Genomic DNA, 15,769 nt, shown 5'->3' with positions numbered 1-15,769 from the left:
ACAAATGTGACATATATACCGTCCGCCATATTACAAGTGCCATTGGGTATATTGCACTTGTACTACGGCAAATAGGATATCTGTCACATTTGTGAGGGAGTTCCCCATCCGCCGAACTCCATATCAGGCTCTAAATTTATAAAAGTCAAAATTTCATTGTAATTGAGAGCCTATGTATTTAATCAGATTTGTTTTTTAATTTTTTTTTTATAATTCTTATACATTTTTTTTATCACAGCATATTTTTTATTTCGCTTTACCATACTTCTAACCATTTATTACAGACAGACAAATGGCAAAAACAACTAGCTAATACTGAGCCTCTGGATATTAACCTCTTCCTTGTTTTTGCTCTTATTATGTTACCGCACACTAAATAGAGTAATCTGGCTAAAACAGACAATGACTTTGCTGTTTATGAATATTTATGAATACATGAAGGGTTGCGGTGGGCTAATGGATAAAAAGGCATACATAGTAATTTATTTGTTGCATGAAATGTAGTGATTTTAATCACTTTAGTTAGCATTCCAGGAAAAACATGAATGTGTGACCAGAGTTTCCCAAGTAAATATGAGTTTGCAGCACTCGTCACAAGATCCCTCATCTGCTGAGTAATTTGATGGTTTCAACAAAAAAAACTGCTTTCTACCTCTAAAGGGTCAAACGTTGTTGAAATTGCTACACACTGGGTCAACTGAATGCCTGTCATTTTGTGAAAATTAAAATGTCACCTACGGCTGTTCAATGCTTTAGTTAAACATTTAAAGAGAAGATAATATTTGCGAGAAAGAGTGACTATTCCTATTTTATAGACTAAAAGACATGTTTTTTTCGTACGCAGCAGGAAACAATAACCTTACATACTTACATAACAACTCAAACAGAGTACAAACAATGATCCCAACTCTGGGCTAAAATTGTATTGTGTCTTTAATCACACTGCTTTTAAAGCATCAGTTACTTCAAAATGGCAGTCAGACTTATGAAAAATTGTAGCAGACATATTGCATCTCTTTTCAAAGTCCAATGCCTTGAATCCTAAAGTACCTCAGAGTGTGCCAAGTACATAATAAACATAAAATGTACTGTACTGTTCTGCAGAACTGTTTTTTTTAATGGAATGACAGGCTTCCCAAAGCCCCCGTAGTGTGAATACGTTAAGTCGAAAAATGAAGGCGAGTTTAGAAGATACAAGGGATGCTTTTAAAACGAAGCAACCCCTTTTAATACAAAAAGTGCATGCATGCACGCAGGTAGAAAGTACAGCGTTAATGAAGTCATGTTTCTTGAAGTCTATGCAAGACAAATGATCAATTGTTGGAAAACAACATTTAAAAAGGAACTGCTTCGTGTATATAGTTTTCTATGGTAAAAAAATAATGAATTAATTTAATCGTGGAACAATTTTTCATTGGGGGTTTAAAATATTTTAGGTCAAAATAATGCCACAGAACGTTTGGCATAAATGTCCAATAATTTTAGAGAAATATTCAGGAAAGGAATTCACTCTTAACTGCTGTGCAGAGATCGGCACTCTTGAGGACTGCCCTAACTAGATGCTTGTTGCATGACAGGCTGTCACTGGGGTCGCTGCCTTTAATTGACTGCCAGTGGCACAAATGACGGGTTCACTGGAAGTCAGTCACCAGTTAAGGTGTAAGGTACAGGGTGCTCCCCTTGTTGAACACTTCAATACATTTGGACATACCGCAGCAAGTTTGAAATAGATGGTGATAGAAAAGGTCAGCACCAATCCAAGAGGAGGCAATTTCCACAGCATCTTACATTTGATGGAGTGTAAATGGATACATAATTTGGATACAGTAGCCAGGGGTCTCAATGAATATGAGGAGGTTTCAAAACATGCCTCTATATTGTCACAATATAACATTCTTGCTGTATCTTTGTTCCTTGTAACAAAAAAACCCTTGCTGGATCAAGGTATGCTTATACTGAATTTGCCTAATTCCCAATTCTAATGTTATGCCATGATGATAATTTATGTTTGCAACCTGAAGATATTTCACTGTGCAATTGCTATTACTTTCTTTACTTTCTTTCCTTTTGAAGATAGTCATTGTGTATAATTTGCAACATTACCATAATGTAACTGTAATTGGGAATATCTGGGGCATGTTGACGATATTCATTGTATATATTGCACAATACTACCTGTAAGTAACTGTTTTTTAAAGTTTCTAGTACACTTGGATGCCACTGTGCTCTCTTTTTAAATATCAAGGACTTCTTTTTTCTACTGTCCACCACTCCCTATAGGGGGGATCTATTACCACTTGGCTCTGCAAAAAATGTCATTTTTAAATTGGGAGATTCAGTATAGATTCATGTTCTTGGAGCATATCATTTTTACATCTCTATCCTGGTTTCTACCATTTCCTGAATTCTTGCCCATGTACTTTCACAGCTTAGATGCAGGACTAGCCAGAAGAAAGACTCAGCTCTCCGGTTCCGCACAGGAGCCAACGTGCACGTTTCACATACACGCGGGTGCATTAAATTTTCCCTTGTTTACCGCGTGTTCGGTGCCTGGACGGACACCCTGCCTTGGAGCTTCAGGAGAGGTAAGCGCTTGAGCGAGAACACCGCTCCAAACACACTTACCAATGTGTGTGTTTTCCAAATCGCTTCTTTTCAAATTTTATTTTAATTTTTATTTCAGTTCCTGTAACGAATTGTTTGGTTATATGGAATTATTTTCCTGCCTCCTCTAGTATTCATGTAAATCCCCGATGTATACTGGAATTATTGGGTGAGTGCGAGCACTCTCCAGTGCTTATCTTGATGTTGCTCCACTTATGAGGCCCATTTAGCCCTGTAATTGCTCCTTTGTTTTACAGCTGTCATTAAAGGACATATGCTAGCTGAATCCTTATGATATCTCCCAAATGATGAGGTAGGTTTCCTCGCATGGTTGGTTGTAAATCACATTTTTTGGTTGTAAATCATGTGTTTGATTTTTGATGGCCATTTTATGCCACTTGCACTCCTCTTTAAATCATAGACTGTGATGTGAAAGGCTTTATAAATCGCACTTTTGATCCTGAAGGAAGGGTGTATCATGATGGAGCACCTTCCCTGACATGTGGTGCGGCTGCACCACTTTGAGGTCAGTATTGTTCTGTACTAATGGCGATGCAAATATTTTTAATAGGACCCACTTTAGAACTAATTAAGTGTGTCTTTTTTAGGTTCCCCTATTTAAAACAGCTCACTTGCTACTTTCCTGATGAAGACCCGAATGAAAGGGCTTAATTTACCTCATGCAACAGTCGGGTCAAAATGTCCACAACTTAAACCCTCCAAGCCTGGATTTACTATATATACATACCTTTGAGGGGTGTTTTTGATTCACTAACCATCCTTTTGAACAAGGCAATAATACCAGTGTACAAATCTCTCAGACAGGCTTCTCGGCTTTTGCTAATTTCAGTTTCTCAGAGCCATCGATGTTAAATGATGATTGCTGTGTGAACAGTTATTAATTCCTTTTAATTTCCTTTCTGATCACTTGCGCACATGAGCACTTCTATAAACCCTTCTATTTTCACTCTATTTGGAGCAACCATTATGGAACAAACTCTAGGAATACTGTATATACTATGAATGATTTTGATATTTAAAATTTGGTTTGATTATTCAAAACAGCATTAAGTGTGAACTATTCAGAATCTTGTGTTTTTCACTCACCTGCATTGCAAATTAAATATTGGATTTCTCTAGAATTACAAGCCAATAGGACCACACTATTATATGTACCTTGAGAAGGTAGGCATTTCCCTGCCCTACCATTTGGAGCCTGCTCCTGGGTCACCTGACTTGGTGAAGTTGGCTGCTGGACTTTAATTATTCCTCCCAGACAGCACATACAATAGAGAGCTTAGGTGTGCCTTGATGTGCCATCACTGGCAGAATGGAAATAGTACAGAACAGCGAGGCTGCGAAATGGAGATCCAAACAGTTAGCTTAGGATTTTATCACAGGAGAGTCACCAGCGCATTGCTTGCTTTGTGACTTACCACGGTGGAAAGTCAAAGAATCAGGAGACATGAAGGGTGCACCCTGTTCTCAAGGACAGCAGAAGGAAATAACATACTGATTTGAGCAGCCAAGGAATGGAACTCCATTCTTATCATAATTCGTCCCTAGCTAATTGTGCTGCATCCACTTTGTGCTGCTCCAATCTACCACCATTACAGATTTATTAGAAGCTGTATCAAAGGCCCTTATTAATGAGTCTGGCGGTCCACGGTCGGCCAGACTCACGGTGGCGGTCTCCCGACTGCCCTATTTTGACTGGGACGGTCAGGCTGCACTGGGACAGCCGCAATCATCGCAACTGCCAGAGAACTGCAATTCCCTGGTGGTTGTGCTGGGCTCCTGAGGCAACAGTTCCACCAAGCATATTGCAAGTTTTCTCCCCGCCATGGATTTCATGAAAACCGTGGTGCAGAGGAAACAAATGGGGCCCTGCAGGGCCCACTTATGCCTCATGCCATGTGGATGCACACAAAATGTGCCCCCTGTGTGCACGCACCTTAGTACCTGCACAGCATGAACTGCAGCAGTCCATGCCGTGCAGGTACTGCCTTTGACGTTCGCATTGCGGTACCTATTTCTCAGGCATCGCCCTGGGAACGCCAAAGAACTGGTCCCACTCCTGCACCGCCAAACTCGTAATGAGGCCATAAGTCTAGCCGGATCTGAGAATCATTAACATAGAACTTAGTTACTGAGCAACCACAGGAAATGAGCAGATCCTTGCTGACCATCCCAGCTTTGGTCCCACTTGATCATAAATGTGATCTCAGTTTTGTTCTGCTAAGCACTGATTTAAAGAATGCACTTGACAGGTTTAATGGTATCCCTTGAGTACTTATCAGGTGCACCAGCATATCTGGTAAAATACAGTGGCATGTGGTGTTAGGGTGGCTAATGATCCATCAGAACCAGTACAGCTAGCCTACATGTATCTGTCAAATAGTGCATCGTCCTGTGACATCTATTATAAGATTCCCTGTGCTCTAGCCAGGCTGGGCAATTATGTGATGGAGCCTAACATGTCAGTGTGCAATATTAAGTCAATTCAATTCGATTCAATCAAGCTTTATTCAGTCAATAAAATACAACCATAAAAGCATTCTAATCATAAAAATAATATCGCTATTAGTCACTAAAATCATTCTAAGCAATTCATTATATGTTGACGCTCCATCTTTAAATTTCTATACAGGTTACTACTCAAATATCCATCACAGTTAATGAATAAACAATTATAAAATGCACTTATTAAAGACAGAACGTGTTGCTACTCCAAAGTTATTCACATTTAATATATAAACATTAATAAGATACACTTCTAAAAACAATTCGATCCATACTAATACTCAGATTAAAAGTGTCAACACATCATTACTCTTAAAATCAGCTTTTAAAACAACTTAGACTCACAATCCGGGAAACAGTGCCTGATAATTCATTTAACTAGATGTATGTTCACTAAGCTTAGGTAAACAAAGCACTAAAGTGATAAATTGCATAAGTGCGGGGCGATGGCTAATTTCAGTCTGAAGTTTATGAAGCCCTAAGGTATTTCAAAGGTCTACTAGTTATTCATACGTTAAGACTTCCAAATATGAGTTATCCTTTCTTTGACTGATTGCCATTTGTATAAAAACAATAACAGTGTTACAAATGTTGTCATTTTCCAAGCTACAAATATAGTCAAAAGCATATTTATATGAATAGAACTAAAAATAAAGGTTTTAAAACAGATTCGTAATGTCCCGGTAAAAACAAAAAAAAAACCATAAAGTGCTAGGTAGTCTGTGGGGACTTTCCGTCACAGAGGCAGTTTGGGAGGTTATGACTCCACTTTCCCATTTTGGGGAAAGCTACTTGATAATGTAAGGAGCCCATCCTTAACCTTGTCAAATAGAATCTATGCTGTATATTTCTTACTGAGATGAGGTACGGTTGGATGCTCACTAGAATCAGTACAGCTAGCCTACATGTATCTGTCAAATTGTGCATCCTCCTATGACATCTATTATAAGATTCCCTGTGCTCTAGCCGGGCTGGACAATTATGTGATAGAGCCTAACTTTTCAGTGTGCAATATTAAGTCATTTACATCACACCTTACATGCCAGTCACACACCACAGATGTCTGACCTTCTCTCATCTCTGAAGTTTGCTTAGTGATCAGAGTTCGTTTGGCCATTCAAGCGCTCTGAAGTAAATCCAACCCTAAACTTCAGGCTATCACAATGGTATTCTGAACTCTGTAATTTCCAGGAAGTGCTGACGCTAACACACTAATTCTAATATGGTTCTGGAAATCAAGTCACGCTCCGGTACTGATGCTATAAAAATACTAACAATAGTACATGATTTTCTAAGTCCACCTTCTTAAACTAGAACAAAACTTGTATGAAGACCATAGTTAAGCAGATGTAAATTAAGAACCATATTTTGTAACACAGTGCTATCTGCTTGCATTATAAGCATCATTAAGCCTTATCAGAAACTCCACCTCTGACAGCCTACAACGTCCATAATGACCTTCACCCCACTACAAATGCTTCAAGCATCTGCTCCAAGTGTGTTTTGAAAGAGAAAATATCTAACCTTCTTAGTTTTTCTGTTACTTTTTCTAATTCTTCTTGGGCTCTTCTAAGTTCTGTTTCGAGGTACTGTCGAGTGTTATCAAATTCAGATTCAAGCATTTCCAGCTTATGTGCCGTATAGGATAGCCGTTTCCGCAGCTCTTCCTTCTGGTCCTGCAAACTGCTGCAAGTACAAAAGGTGAATCTTAATTAGGAAAATATGCAGGCAATGGCAACTGCCATCAATGGTGAAAAAAGGATCTTCACTTTTAACTAATTTATTGTGGAAAAACAATATCACAATTTTCAGCTAAAACCAAATATGCATTTACATGTTCTACTGCAAAAATATGTGTAAGAGTTTGCTGTTTCTGTTTGGCCTCTTACAAGGTGAAAAATGTCACAAATAGTTTTTACCCTGGGTATGTAAAGAAGCATTTCAATTTCTAGCAAATTAAATCAATTTAATTTACTGGGTTTTCCCACAAAAGATTTGCAAAAATTATACAAGAATAATGATGAATGCAATCATGCAGAGGATGTGGGAAAAACAATACATTGTACCAAATATTTAAGATACACTATAGAACAAACACTTGGGAGTAACACAATGCAACAAGCATATGGGGCACATAGTGTTACAATCAGGTATTACCACAACCTAAATATTGGTGCACACCTTACACACCTGGGTAAATCGGTCCATGAGGTATAGAGCTACAAGGGACCTCCTTACAAAAACTTCACAATAGTGCAAAAATGGAACAAATGCTGTTTTGTTACCTTTTTGTGTCTTGGCTATCGACAGCTTTGACCGTCTGTTGACCAGAACTACTTTCTCCAACATACATAGAGTGGGCTTTGAATTAGTCCCTTGCTCATGGCTTTCCTCCCACTTCTTGTGTCTGTTCCGCTGTGAGAATCTTGGTTTCTGGTTAAGGGGGGGGGGGGGGGTGAAACCCTACTCAAGGAGAAACCACAGTCCTTGTCAGGGTGAAGTCACAAGCAAACCCCAAATTAACTTGTGCTCAACCATCCGATAGCTTGGCACAGAGCAGTCAGACTTAACTTAGGCGATGTGTAAAGAATTTGTGCATTACTTAAACAGAAATAATGTGAAAACATAGGAAGAATCCCACAACAAATTAGAACGAATGAGTACATTTTAATAAATAACTAAAGGCCTAAATGACAAAAATCCAATAAGCAGAACTGTAGATAATCGACTTTTAAAGATTTAGGTGAAAATAGTGCCAAAAAGCACAAAGCATCAACTATGGTCATCTGGTCGTGGACAACGTCGCAGGTTCATGCCGACCGCAATGGAGTGCGGGCCAGCTACAGGGACCTACTTAGGCTTGCTAAGCACTGAACTTTAATCCTGGTTGCGCAGCAGCAGTTCCGGGGAGCTGCGAAGTGTGAGGGGATGTCATTGTATGTAATGCAAAATGCAGCTGTAGTTGTGACAGGCTGCCCTGGGTGAGGCAATGTCCTTGCACAGAGATGCTTTGTGCAGCAGCGGTGCCGATGGACTGCGAGGGCAATGCAAAGTCCTTGCGTTGGAGAAGTTCACACAGCAGAGGTGATGCATCGGTACGAGAGCGAATCGTTTAGCATCTGAGGCAATGGGCCAGTTCTGCGGGAGATGCACTACGCTGAGGAGAAAATGTGTCGGTTCTGCTCAATCCACAAAGTCTGGCAGGGCACTTTAGGTCCACTTCCAAGTGTCCAGTACTAGGGTGGCACTACTTGGCAGGGTGGACTCATAGATGGCACAGTCCAGGTGCAGATGCAAGGTTGTTTGAAGCTGTCCCTGAGGCTTCAGATCAGGAGGCTAGCTAACTAGTCCTTGGAGTCACTCTGGGTTATGGTTTCAAGAGATGCAGGTCCAGTCCTTCTCACCCAGGCAGGAGGGCAGAAGGAAGAAAGTCAGGACAGTAGGGTAGCAGTTCCTCCAGAGAAGCAGTCCAGCAGAGTGGCAGTCCTTGTAGCAGCACAGCAGTCCTACCTGGAAGAGTATCCACAGGTCCAGAAGTGTACTGAAGTGGTGATGTCTAAGGTACAGTATTTATATACAGTTGTGTCTTTGAAGTGAGGAGAAGCTTCTAGAGGCATGCCTTTGAAGTGCACAAGTGCCCTTTCTTACTAGCCCTGGCTCCAGACTAACTATAGGGGGTATGGAGCCCTGTGCTTAGGAACGGGACACAGCCTAATTAAGTGCAGGTGGGGCTAGGTCCAGCTCCTCTCACCCATCCTGCCAGTGATGGCCCATCCAGTCACACCTAAGCTTTCCATTGTGTATGGCTGTCTAGGAGGAATACACAAAGCCCAATTGTTACTCACACCCAATCATGTGACCAAGACACAGGCTGCAGGTACCAAATGGCTAGGGCAAGAAAATGCAAACTTTTAAAACTAGGATTTTCAGAACTGTAATTTAAAATCCGACTTCACCATAGGTTAGGATTTAAATTGCGTTTCCAGAGTCCTGTTCCCTGTTACCTGTTCATAACTGGAAATTACACTCATAAAATGTATAAACGTAATTCCACTGTTATTCTATGGGAGAGGTTGGCCTTGCACTAGGGAAAAACTAATGTAAGAGTTTTTCACTAGCAGGATATGTAAAAAGTACATGTCCTATGTTTCATATACATTGCACCCTGCTATGTAGGCTGTCCTGGACTTTCGCTAAGGGTGACTTATATGTATTAAAAAGGAGGTTTTGGGCATGGCAAAAGGTTGATTTTGCCAGGTCAACATGGCACTTAAAACAGCACATAAAGGTTCTGCAATGGCAAGCCTGAGACATGTTTAAAGGGCTACTTAAGTGGGTGGCACAATAAGTGCTGCAGGACCACTAGTAGCATTTAATTTACAGGCCCTGGGCACAGGTAGTGCCACTCTACTTGGGAATTGCAAGCATATTAAATATGCCATTTAGGTATAAGCCCATCTAACATGATTTAAGGAGATAGCACACGTACTTTAGCCATGGTTAGCAGTGGTAAAGCGCGCAGAGTCCAAAATCTAGCAAAACCAAAGTTAGCAAAAATAGGTGGTATGAAAGCAAAACGTTGGGGTAAAGACACACCAAGAATGCCAGGTGTAACAACCCTCCTTCATTTGCTTCTGTAGTTGAACAGCTTCGACTTAGAGAGATGTAGAAAGGAAACTATTTTCTTCACGGCTACCAGTTGAAACATCATGTTGGGTCAAAGTGGTGCTTTACTGGTCTGCAAATAACCTTGACATGTGAAGAGGTGTTAGATCTTGAGGTGTTTAATTTCACATGTTGATACTTTTTGCGGAATGCATGAAACACAGATCTTATGCATTACTGCAGATCATCATATGTCTTGTTCTTCCTTCTGGTATGTAGAAATTTGTTTTGACTTGTTTGTCCTAGTGTTGGATTGTTGTTTCCAAGGTGCCTCCCAGTGAAAAGGCCTTCATATGCACAGAAGTCAGACCTCCTTTCCGTTAGCCTCAGACATGATTTTTACTGTAGGAACTGGTTTGTGTTCATTAGGTTTACCGATGCACATTTATTAATCAGTGTGATGACTTGCAGACCCGCTACTATGTCTTGGCATTTCATCTGTGACCTTCTAGGTATCAATACTCTGTCTATGAACAAGATCAAGAATACTTCATCTTCTTTGGTCCTGTGAGTGGCAGGGATTGCGGTGGATGTCTGAATCTACTCGCCTTCTTTGGGTCTCACTGCACACACTATCCATGGGAGGAAGAGGTCATTGATGCTTCTCAGGCACGTTTGAAGTGGTTCATGAACTCACAGTTGGAGCACACATTGCCTTGCACTGGGCACGTACATACATTTGATAGATTGTGTAGCTTGCCCAGGGCAAGGAGGGCTTAAAGGCTCATTCTGTGTTCTCAAAGTATCAGTTTCATCATCATTGATAACCAACACCTTTGTATGATCATGCCTTCAGTTCCTTTGCCTGGTCACCATCACGTCATGTGCTTGGTGATTCAAGCAGATGCCCACAGCATTTCTCTAATTAACCCTTTCTTTGTTGTGCCTATCTGGGGGAAAAACATGTGCTAGACTGTATTAGTTTGTGGATTTACATGGGCCTCTAAAGCAGTAACGGCTTGTGATTGTGTGAACTATCCCCACCAGTGAGAGGAAGGTCTTGGAATAGTTTGTATATTTCCTGAACTGCATAGTACAGCAGTATCAGTTTTTTTCCTTCACATCATATCTCTTTGGTGGTCTTAAAGTAATATTTAGCTTTCCAAGCTAAATCTTCAAAAGAGGTGCAGCAATTACGGGAGAGCAGGATGGCAATGAACTCACTTTGCCTTTGAAGTAGCTTCTTGTCTGTCTGGTGAACTTCTCCAGACCTTCATAATCCATGTTCACAGAAGTGGTGCCTCTTTCATTGCTGTGTCCCACACTATGTGTGTCAGTCCAGGCTTCATAAGCCATCCTCCCGGCCACATTTTTTTCAGTTTCTCAAAGTTCATGTAAAAAATCAGATTGTCTTGTCTAATTTCTTACGTTTTGAAGGCTGTGAACCCCTTTGCTATACTTTTTTCTTGATTTCTTTGCTTGCCCTCTATTTCTTTTCTTTCTTTATTTTGTTTCGGTGAGGGTCAGCCTCTCCACTCCCTGTGTCAGCTTAGGGGTGAGATGCAGGCTGCCCCTGGCTCTGAAGGGTCCCTGAGTGAAGGGAGGCAATTGTGTTTCCTTTGTACTTGTGACTGGGCAGCAGAATGGCCCAATACAAGACACAGGAGCACAATGCAGCAGAGACAGGAGAGGCAAATGTGCTGTCTCACCTACTATGCATGAGAGACACCCGCTGTGCAATAGCGAGATTTCACATTGATGGCACTCTGGGAGAGTCTGCCTGCTCTCTCATGATGTATCTGGCAGCCAAATCGGACTCCAAGAGTGCATGCCCAGTTACATACCAGTATTCTTTGTTAGTTTTTAGTCCAGAGAATCTTCATCAGAGTAAATTCTTTTGAGGTCATTCCACCTTAGACAGAAGAAAAGAACAAGAAGTGAAACCTAAACTCCTCCCACCATCTGTGTGCTTTGAACCATAACCTACACCTCGAACTTCCTGATTATACTAAGCTGAATGAAGGCCAGCTTAATAGGGATAGCGAATGAATCATAAATGTCTGTGATAAGGACTCTTGGAACTAAGGACAATGAAGACTACAGCTAAGCAAACAGGCTTTATCCCAATGTCACTTCTTCTTAGTCTGAGCCATTTCTTTTGAACTTACCAAAGCCAAATAGTCTTCAGAATTGTTTTCACAAACAAACCAATACACTAATTATTCAGCACCCTTAAATTAGTGCAGTGAAATCTACTGAGTAAAGAAGAAATTATTGCATTCAGTACACCTTCAACAAAAGAATGCCTTTCAAGGGGTATTTGCTCAATTTGGAAACGCCTAACAAAAGTGTCTGAAGAAGCCAGATTGAGCTGGTACTGGAAATTAAAATTTGGACCGTTTCTGCGTTGGGTGTAACAGAGAAACATGCTGTGATATGTACCCGGAGAAATCTTGTTTAACGCTGCAGTGTCAAATTGAATCAATGCCCACAAATGATGCCAGGGCACTTTAATGCAATGTTGAGAAAAGTTGTCTAATGGCTCATGGTTGTCTAATGCCTCATGGGAATGCAAAGTCGGCTGTACTGTTTTATGTGACTTTGTTACCTTTTCCTTTTTGGTACAATTAAAATGCTAACAAAATTAATTTATTTAAAAAAGGAGCAGCATCACTGTTACCTATAAACATTTACAGAATACACCATTTAAAACAATACAAAATTAACAAGGCAGGTGATGTACAAACATGAGCATGGCATCCCGGTGACATCTAACTGCATTAGTGCAGAATGGAATCTCCTAGTAATCTCTCACCCTGCTACTTCCACCACTTATCTGTGCACATCTCATATACCACGGGTCACACTACACAACATAAATAGCGAACTCAACTAACGCCAGCCTGGTAGGGCACCACTGGAGTCTATTATTCACCTCTATTCTATATTTTTAGCATGCAATTAAATTTTTGCTGGAAGTAGCCTCTGTGCAAGGTTTATTGTTGCCAATGGCATCTGGCGGAATGTATAGCAGGGTACCTGTTCAGTGTGCCATTGGGTCAAGGCGCTCCAGCAAAGGGACATTCAGCCATGCTGTGACTCGGAAGCTGCCCTGCCAGCAGCCACATCTATCAATCTACAGCGTGAGAACACAAAGAAGCCCAACAACTGCGCTTCTCAAAAGGGAATGACAGAGTTTGGGAGAAAGTAGCAGAGACTAATAGGAAACCGTCCACGAGAAAATCACTTCAGCACAATTTGTAGGACGGCTTCGCTTACTGCACGACTACCTCAAAAGGGTTTGAAACAGCAGCTTTTGTACATTTCCTCTCTTATCTTCTTTTACTGTCTCCCTCTGCTCTCCTAATGCTCTCATTTTCTACCAATTCATAGTTTTCATCATGACCCACCGGTGGCAGAGATGCCCTTTTCCCTACACAGTAGCAGAGGATAACCTTGCTTTCTCTTTATTGATGCTGCTTGACTTTTTCAATTATCCCCTGGCTCAACATTTCTTCACACATCCAATCCCATGTTTGACAGGGTTTATTAATTGCTTAAACTGAAGGATTTGGGGTTTGGAACCTGCACAAAAATAAAGAAATATGAGCAGTATTTTGCAGGAGAAATACCATGCTCTTTATAGAACCATACAGAAAAGTATCTTTTGCTATGAATACCACTGTAAAATATTTAGGCCATTGTCTTTTTCTGCTGGTGACCCGAGCATGTGGCTGTATTGTGTACCACACTTTGTGGTTTTTTTTACCGTATCTTGTGCTATTTTCTCGCACCGTTGCTTTTATAGTAATTTGGATTCCTAAATATAATTATAGAGACCTTACTGCTTATTCGTAAATTTATTTGAAATTGTATAATGCATTATAAATGGGTTGTATCTTTTGTACTGCTGTACGGGTGTCTCATGCAGCGAAAAAACAAATATGATTATGACTTCATTATAGTTTGTATTATGAGAAAATTATATTTTAACTTTGTCGAAGGTCCTTGATGTCAATTCACTAAAATGCCAGGGAGTGAGTAGTGGAAGCAAAATCAAACACTCTTTCACTATAGTGATGACATCACATGTAGTGTCATGATGGGTGACCCTAAGAGGAGTGGCTCAGGTATCTTCCAGCCCAGAGTGGTGGGAGAGGTTCAGAGTAGCCCAGCTAGGTCCTGGTGCGAGGGAGGGGTGTAGGGACTCACGTCCTGTCTCTAAGGATAAGGAGTGAGAATGGGATGAGTCCCAAGGAGCCTGGAGGGTTCCTTAAGGGAACACCAGGTAGAGAGCCTAGGCTGTCCTGATAGACCATTCGTTGAGGGGGATCTCCTGGTGTCAGGAGAACTGGGAGTGTCTGTAAGCGGACCGCCATCAGTTCTGTGGTCTGGCAGTGCCACTCCTAAGTGGAGGGTGCAGAAGTCCAGATGGAGGGGGAGAGGGGGATTCATTCCCAGTGGAGGAACCAGTGGGTCAGGGGCCAACCATAAGGGCTGAGCCTCCGAGGAGTGACCATAGTGACACCACTTCTGTCCTGGGGGATCTTCGCGCACTGTCTGATGGACAGGGGTTAGGAGATCTGCACCAGGCAGACTGTCACACAACACATGAGTCATGTGTTACCCTTGGGGGGGGCATGCATGCTCCCCAGGAGGTCCTGGTGTGCCAGGTGGGTACACAGCCGCAGGGTTTAGTCCCTGGGTTGGGAAGCAAGGTTCAGATGTTGCCTGATCTGGAGGGAAGGGCAACTGCTAACAGTGCCCATACCGGTTTGTCTTCTGGGGGCACTGCTCCAGGTGGGAGGGTAAAGGGCCCCAGTAAGGGGGGTGGGGAGAGGGCAGCCTGACCTTTGACCTCTGCCAAGTCTAAGGGTACAGACCCTAAACTAGGGTCCCAGTTGCAGGATAGAACCCCCGAACTGCTGGGTGAATTGTGCAGGACACCTGCCACAGGTGCCCTGATAATTCTGAAAGGGTGAACAGCTCCAGGTGGGAGTGTGCAGAGCCCCGAGGAGGAGGACAGAGTGTGGGAAAGCCCATCCTAGTCTCCTGTACAGCCACGGGTACAGGCCTGGGGTTGGTGGGTCAGTGTCAGGATGTCATACCTGACCTGACAGAAGGGAGAGTGGACCTAGGGTGCCAGGCACCTGGGGCTACTGTCCCCCGCTCCCTGATGCCACAGAGGTTGGAAAACCATTAAAGGCCTGGGGCCTGGTTCTCGTCACTGACAGCTGTCAGTGGCCACTGTGTCTTGCTGTCCTGGTGGACAGAGTTGCCCCTGGGAGGGGGACAGGTCTCACACCCCGGGGGTGGGCTGGGCCACACCTATGTGTTGGCCATGTGGGTACTGTCTGTCTGTTGGGACACACCTGTGAGCAAGCTAACGTTAGGTGCTGCACAGATGGTGGCCACAGGTGAAGAGAAGGGGTCCCCATGGTTTAGTTAGTGGGCCCTGAGAGTATGAACAGAGGGATCCAAATGGGTTCATATTGGCATAGAACCTGAAGTTGCGGGCCAGGGTCCATGTTCTATCGCCCCAAACAGGGAAGCCTATCAAGGTATTGATTAGTCTACCCTGGCTTTAGGCTGGAAGGGGGTTATGTTGGACTTGGGCCTTTTTGCAGGGTCATCCCAGAACTTTTTGCCTTCCTCCTGTATTTTATTCTGACCTGTTGTTGAAGGTTTTATGACTCTGGGCACTTTTTCACTGCTGATCAGTGCTAAAGTGCATATGCTCCCTTTTGTAAATTGTGGTTATGGATTAGTGACTCCATGATTGGTTATTTGATTTACTTGTCAGACCCTAATACAGTGCACCATGTGTGCCCAGGGCCTGTAAATCAAATGCTGCTGGTGGGTTTGCAGCACTGGTTGTGCCATCCACAGATGCAGCTTGTCAAATGTGGTTCAGGCCTGCCATTGCAGAGCCTGTGTGCTGTCTGGGACTGCCATGTCGACTTGGCAAGTGCAGCCACTTGCAGTTCCTAAACCTTCCCTTTTCTACATGTTAGTCCCCACTAAGGTAGGCCCATGG

At 42.4% G+C, this 15,769-nt stretch overlaps 1 protein-coding gene across 3 annotated transcripts in view; it reads right to left on the bottom strand.

Annotated features, from left to right (window-relative positions):
- BEGAIN (brain enriched guanylate kinase associated) overlaps positions 1-15,769 on the bottom strand; it is a 937,901-nt gene that overhangs the window by 574,261 nt on the left and 347,871 nt on the right. For all 3 annotated transcript variants that reach the window (XM_085628030.1, XM_085628031.1, XM_085628032.1), the window contains one exon: positions 6,652-6,813. In XM_085628030.1, the coding sequence (XP_085484156.1) occupies positions 6,652-6,813 (162 nt within the window). The remainder of the gene's footprint in view (positions 1-6,651; positions 6,814-15,769) is intronic.

This window comes from Triturus cristatus, chromosome 9 (assembly GCF_964204655.1).
Source record: "Triturus cristatus chromosome 9, aTriCri1.1, whole genome shotgun sequence".
In the NCBI taxonomy this organism is placed as follows: Eukaryota; Metazoa; Chordata; class Amphibia; order Caudata; family Salamandridae; genus Triturus; species Triturus cristatus.
The sequence above is the reverse complement of the archived record's forward strand: the minus strand, read 5'-3'. Positions and strand labels throughout refer to the sequence as shown.